Below are 6,000 nucleotides of genomic sequence, written 5' to 3'. Positions count from 1 at the left end.
ACGTAGGTGTCACTTGGTGCAAGTGGGTAAATGAGGATGCTGATGTCGGTATCTTGATTATTTTGTAGTTGTAGCTGATTGACCCCAAAATTCTGTGAAGTGGCTTGATCACATCTTCTGTGCTTATTATTACTCTGAAATAGAATGAGTAATACAGTAATGACTTTATATTTTAAAATGCGAGTATTGTGATGCATCAACCATTGTACATCAGGCATCTGATGCTGAGCGTGAGAATTTGACTCATATTGAATAGGTTAATGTGAGGCATTTGATTGAGAGACCCATGAATTTTATGGGTTTAGAAAAAGGAAATCATATGAACCAAAATTACATTATGCAGGTCTTTAGGACTTGAAAGCTTACTTTGTATATTAGGATTGTATACAGTAAACCCACATCATGTTAAGACTTTCTGTATATTTATGATGCAGATTGGACCTAATAGAAGTCTCTCTTTCAGGGGTTAACATGGAGATTTCAGAGGACAGCAGTAATGCATTAGAAGGAGAGTCTCAGATCCTAGGATTGATTGTGAGTATCTACCAGCAAAAAGTTTTGGTATACATCTTTATAGCATATGTCTATTATGTGTTGATTTTAACAAAGGTAAAACATAGAGAACAGGATGAGTGCTGCATGGTAAATTCTTCACAGGATGAATTTGTTTATGGATCTAAAGATTTTGCAAATCAAATTTATCAGAATGTACTTTTTTATGCACATGATTCTCAGTGTGGAATATATGATTGCTGAAAAGATCACATAACTAAATTTGAAAATGAATTACTCAGTAGCCAAGATGCATCTTACAAAAGATTACAAAAGAGCATGCCGACAGGAGACCTTTAGGATAATAGATAATAAACAGATAAATAAGAATAAAGATAAACAGAATCCTAAGGTTTGGGTCTTTTAATGTGTGTGGATGTGGTACAGATGAAAGTAAAAGGGAAAAGATAGACAGTGTGTTTGTGAGAAGAAAGATGGATGTGTTGGCATTAAGTGAAACTAAGTTGAAAGGGAGGGGTGAGTTTGAGTTTGGAGGTGTAGTTGGGAGGATCTCAGGAGTGAAGAGATGAAAAGGAAGAGAAGGGGAGGCTATACTTGTAAGTGAAGAGATAGGTAAATGTGTGGTGCAGTGGAATGAGGTTTGTTCAAGGTTAATGTGGATGAAGGTGAAACTGGGAAGGGAGATGTGGGTTTTTCTATGTGCATATGTGCCTGGTAGTGAGAAGAGTGTAGAGGAAAGGGAGCCTTTGTGGATAGATTTAAATGAGTACATAGAGCTAAGGGAGAAATGTCAATGTAGTTGTATTGGGAGACCTTAATGCTAGAGTAGGAAATGAACCAATAGACAGAGTGGTTAGTAAAGGTGGAGTTCCAGGAAAAAATCATAGTGGTGAGTTGATGGTGGAGATGTATCTATAGTTGATGATAGCAAAAATAGTGTTTAGGAAGAAAGTCAAGCATAAGTACACATGGGAGAGGATGGTGGATGGAAGGGTGGTGAATAGAGCATTAATAGACTATATAGTGATAACCAGGAGTATAGGAGGAAGAGTTAAGGATATACATGTTCTAAGGGGAGGGGGGGAATATCAGACAATTTTTTGATGGAAGGTAAAGTGAGTGGTGGACAGATGGAGAAAGAGGAAAAGGATAGAATGTAGCGAGGTGCTTAAAGTAAACTGCTTAAATGATAAAGAAAAAGAGTACAAGAAGAAGTTGAGAGAAGAGTGGGAGTGAGTGAAGGATAGAGTAGAACTAGGAATGGGGGATAGTTCAATGACGGAGTCACAAGGTGTGCAAAGATGGTGTGTAGAGACAGGAGGAAATAGAAGGAAGGGTAATGAGTGTTGGGATGATGAAGCAAAGGTTGTAGAATAGAAGAAACAAGCATTCACCAATTGGTTACAAAATAGGATGAGAGAATCATAAGAGAGTTACAAAGAAAAGAGAAGTAAATCATAAGATAAAGAAGGCAAAGAGGAGAGCAGATGTGAAATGGGTTATACCAACTGCCTTTTCCCCCTTACAAGGGAAATAGCCAAAATGAAGGCATAAAATCCACTCCCACCCATTCTATCCTCACATACTACTCCCACTCACCTCCCTCCTTTCCTCTTATCTTGGCTCCTCCTGGATGATGGGTCATCTGCACTGGGTCAGAAGCAATGTAGCAAGACACAGCACATCCACAGGAAGGCTGCTCCATTAAATCAGCAACCTCCATTCTCTGTCCCCTCATGCAGAAAAGGGGAGACAGGGAGAAATCCCTTTGAGCTGCATTGAAATATCGTTCACACATACTCCCTCATCCCTCTACCCCCCCCCACACACACACTCACTCACTCCCATGCATTACAGCATCATACACAACCATTCTCCACTCACCCCTATCTTCTGTCTTCTCCCTTCCTCAACAGACATTCCCCTTTTTCCCTTATAAGGGGGGAAAAAGCCTTTGGTATATGTATGTATGTGTGTATCCATCTCATCCTTGGTTGCCTCCTCATGTTCTCTCCTTCCACATCTGCCTTCCACACCTCTTTTACTAATCTTTCATTACTCATTCTTTCCATGTGTCCAAACCATTCCAATACTCTTTCATCAACCCTGTCTTCCAACTCCCTTTCCACTCCACTCTCCTCCTCATCTCCTTGTTTCTCACTCTATCCAGCCTAGTAACCCCTACCATACTCACAGGCATTTCATCTCAAACAAATTTAACCCCTTACCCAGCAACATTTTTTTAGGAAACATTTGATTTAAGACAATTTTTTTTAAGTGGTCTTCTTTAATAGTATTTTTCATACTGATTATGGAAATCATAAATACATACATATACCAAGGCTTCTTCACCCTTACAAGGGAGGTAGCCAAAAAGAAAAAGGCATAAAATCATTCCCACCCATTCCATCCCTGAATACACTCCACACCCCTCCACCCTCCCTCTCATCATAGCACCTCCTGGATGACGGGTCATCCCTGCACCTTGTCCACTGCCCTGGGTCAGAAGCAGTGTTGCAAGACACAGCACATCCACAACAAGGCCACTTCATTAAATCGGCGACCCCCCCCTCTCCATCCCCCCATGCATAAAAAGAGAAGACGGGGAGAAATCCCTTCGGGGTGCGTCAAATTTTGCTCACACATACCACCTCACCCCTCATCCCCCCACCCATTCCACCTCATGCATCTCAACATCATCCATATACAGCCATTCTCCATTCACCCGCCTTCCGTCCTCTCCCGTCCTTCCTCAGAAGACATTCCCCTCTTCCCCAAAGCCCCCTTCACCCCATCCATCCACCTCATCCTAGGACGTCCCCTCATGTTCACTCCCTCCACATCTGCCTTCCATACCTCTTTTAATAGTCTTTCTTCACTCATTCTTTCCAAGTGTCCAAACCATCTTAATACTCTTTCATCAACCCCATCTTCCAACTCCCTTTCCACCTCTGTTCTCCTCCTCACCTCATTTGTCACTCTAGCCTAGTAACCCCCATCATACTTCTCAGACACCTCATCTCAAACACATTCAAGTTCCTTCTCTCTTCCTCTCTTATGTTCCATGTTTCTGCCCCATACAGTGCTGTTGGCACAATCACTCCTTCATACAGTCTCCTCTTAGCATCCATTCCCAAACGTCTATTCCTCATTACACTCTTTAATCCACCAAGGCACTTACTCGCTTCTCTCAATCTACATTCTACCCCCACCTCCACTCTGCCCTTTCCTGCCACATTTGCACCCAAGTATCTAAAACTATCCACTTCCTCCAGTCACTGTCCCTTAATGCTCACCTCCAGTCTGCTGCCACTTTCACCCCTTCAACATCTCATCACCTTACTTTTACCCACATTTATCTTCAGCTTTCTTCTATCACACACTCTCCCAAACTCTGCCACCAACTTCCTCAATCCCTCCTCCGATCCTGCCACAAGCACAGTGTTGTCCGCAAACAACAGCTGGCTCACCTCCCACTTTTCTCCATTTTCTTTAACCATCTCCAATCCCTGACCCACCACCCTTGCATTTACCTCTCGCACTACCCCATCCATGTATAAGTTGAAGAGCCAGGGCGACATAACGCATCCTTGACGAAGTCCCACCTTTACCTCGAACCACTCACTCTCTCCATTTCTAATCCTGACACAAGCTCTACTATTCTCATAAAAACTCTTGACAGCTCCTAGAAGCTCCTCCTATCCCGTATATCCACAAAACCTCCCATAGTGCCTTTCTGTCTACCCTGTCATAAGCCTTTTCCAGATCCATAAAAGCCCAAAAAACATCCTTCCCCTTTCCTATAGTTTTCTCACATATCTGTCTTACCACAAAAATCTGATCTACACAACCTCTACCCGTCCTAAATCCACACTGTTCCTCTCCAATTACTCCCTCTGTTCCTCTCCTAATCCTCTCAATCAAGATCCTCCCATAAGCCTTCCCAACTACACTTAACAAGCTAATCCCTCTGAAACTACTACATTCACACTTGTCCCCTTTTACCTTGTAAAGAGGAACTATACAGGCACTCCTCCAGTCCCCTGGCACTCTACTCTCTCTCCAGCAAACATTAAGTAACCACCAGCCAGTCCACCATCACTGTACTTCCTTTTTTTAGACATTCTACATGGCATCCATCCAGACCAGGTGCCTTACCTGCTTTCATCATCTTAACCCCTTCCATACGGTGCCGCACACGTAGGCGTCATGAGGAGCAAGTGGATTCGCGATGCTGCCATATCGGCGTCTTGATTATATTTATTGTAGTCGCCCCTGTGTTTTTACATTCTCCCTAATCTGCTCTAAATCCCATTCTCTGTGGTTTTCAAAATTCACGGGTGAAAGAGAGAACGATCGATATAAGCCGTGACTATATTTTATGATGCGAGTATTATTACGACACGTCGTACGGCTGGCATTGGCTGCTGCCCGCGAGATTTAAGTCCCGTAGTGAAGTGGTTAACAACTGCCTTCACTTCATCCTTCCTTATTTCTCCTCTATTTTCCTCACTCATCACGGTCATTTTCTTAGCATTTCCCACTGCGACTATCTTTCCCTCCCTATCCTCCTTCACATTTAGCATACATACATATACCAAGGCTTTTTCCCCCTTACAAGGGAGGTAGCCAAAAAGGAAAAGTCATAAAATCATTCCCACCCATTCCATCCCTGAAAACACTCCACACTCCTCCACCCTCCCTCCCATCTTAGCACCTCCCGGATGACGAGTCATCCCTGCACCTTGTCCACTGCCCTGGGTCAGAGGCAGTGTCGCAAGACACAGCACATCCACAGCAACTCCCTAAAATATTCTGCCCATCTTCCCCTTACTGCCTTCTCTTCCATTATCATCTGTCCATCTGCATCTTTTACCTTTTCTTCTCTACTTGATTTGCCTCCTCTTTCTCTCTTAATTTCTTTCCAAAACATCTTTGTATTACTTTCAAAATTTTCTGTCATACTCTTACCCCATTTCACATCTGCTCTCCTCTTTGCTTCCTTTACCTTTTGCTTTACTTCTCTTTTCTTTTCTTTGTACCTCTCATATGACTCCCTCGTCCTATTTTGTAACTAATCTGTGAAAGCTCGCTTCTTCTCTTCTACAACCTTCTTTGTTTCCTCATCCCACCATTCACAACCCTTCCTTCTATTTCCTCCTGGGGATTGGGACCAGGCATCCTTCTCCCTGTAGCCCCACAGGGGACATTCCTAAAAAAAGTAAAGTAAAGGATTCTTTCTATTTTTTTTATTTTTTTTTTGGTACTGGGTGACCACAATGTCGCCGCATATTCTAGTCCAGGCCTTATCAGTGTGACCAATATTTTTTAAATAATTTCTTCGTCCAAATATGTAAATGTCACTTTTATTGATCTTAGCAAGTTGTAGGATTCTCAGACAATTTTGTTTATCTGTTTGTCATAGGACAGGTCGTTTGAGATAGTTACACCCAAATATTTTTCGGATCTCTCCTTCTTTACCTCCTT

General features: G+C 42.5%; 1 protein-coding gene across 1 annotated transcript in view; it reads left to right on the top strand.

Annotated features, from left to right (window-relative positions):
• Positions 1-463: 463 nt before the first annotated feature.
• Positions 464-6,000, top strand: part of LOC143038116 (uncharacterized) — a gene marked incomplete at its 5' end in the record, with an annotated part of 53,470 nt that continues 47,933 nt past the window's right edge. The window contains 1 exon segment of the mRNA XM_076207111.1: positions 464-534. Coding sequence (XP_076063226.1) covers positions 464-534 — 71 coding nt within the window.

The sequence above is a fragment of the Oratosquilla oratoria genome, chromosome 23 (assembly GCF_046742065.1).
Source record: "Oratosquilla oratoria isolate Oo_2021 chromosome 23, ASM4674206v1, whole genome shotgun sequence".
NCBI lineage: Eukaryota > Metazoa > Arthropoda > Malacostraca > Stomatopoda > Squillidae > Oratosquilla > Oratosquilla oratoria.
This window is presented reverse-complemented; position numbering and strand designations above follow the sequence as displayed.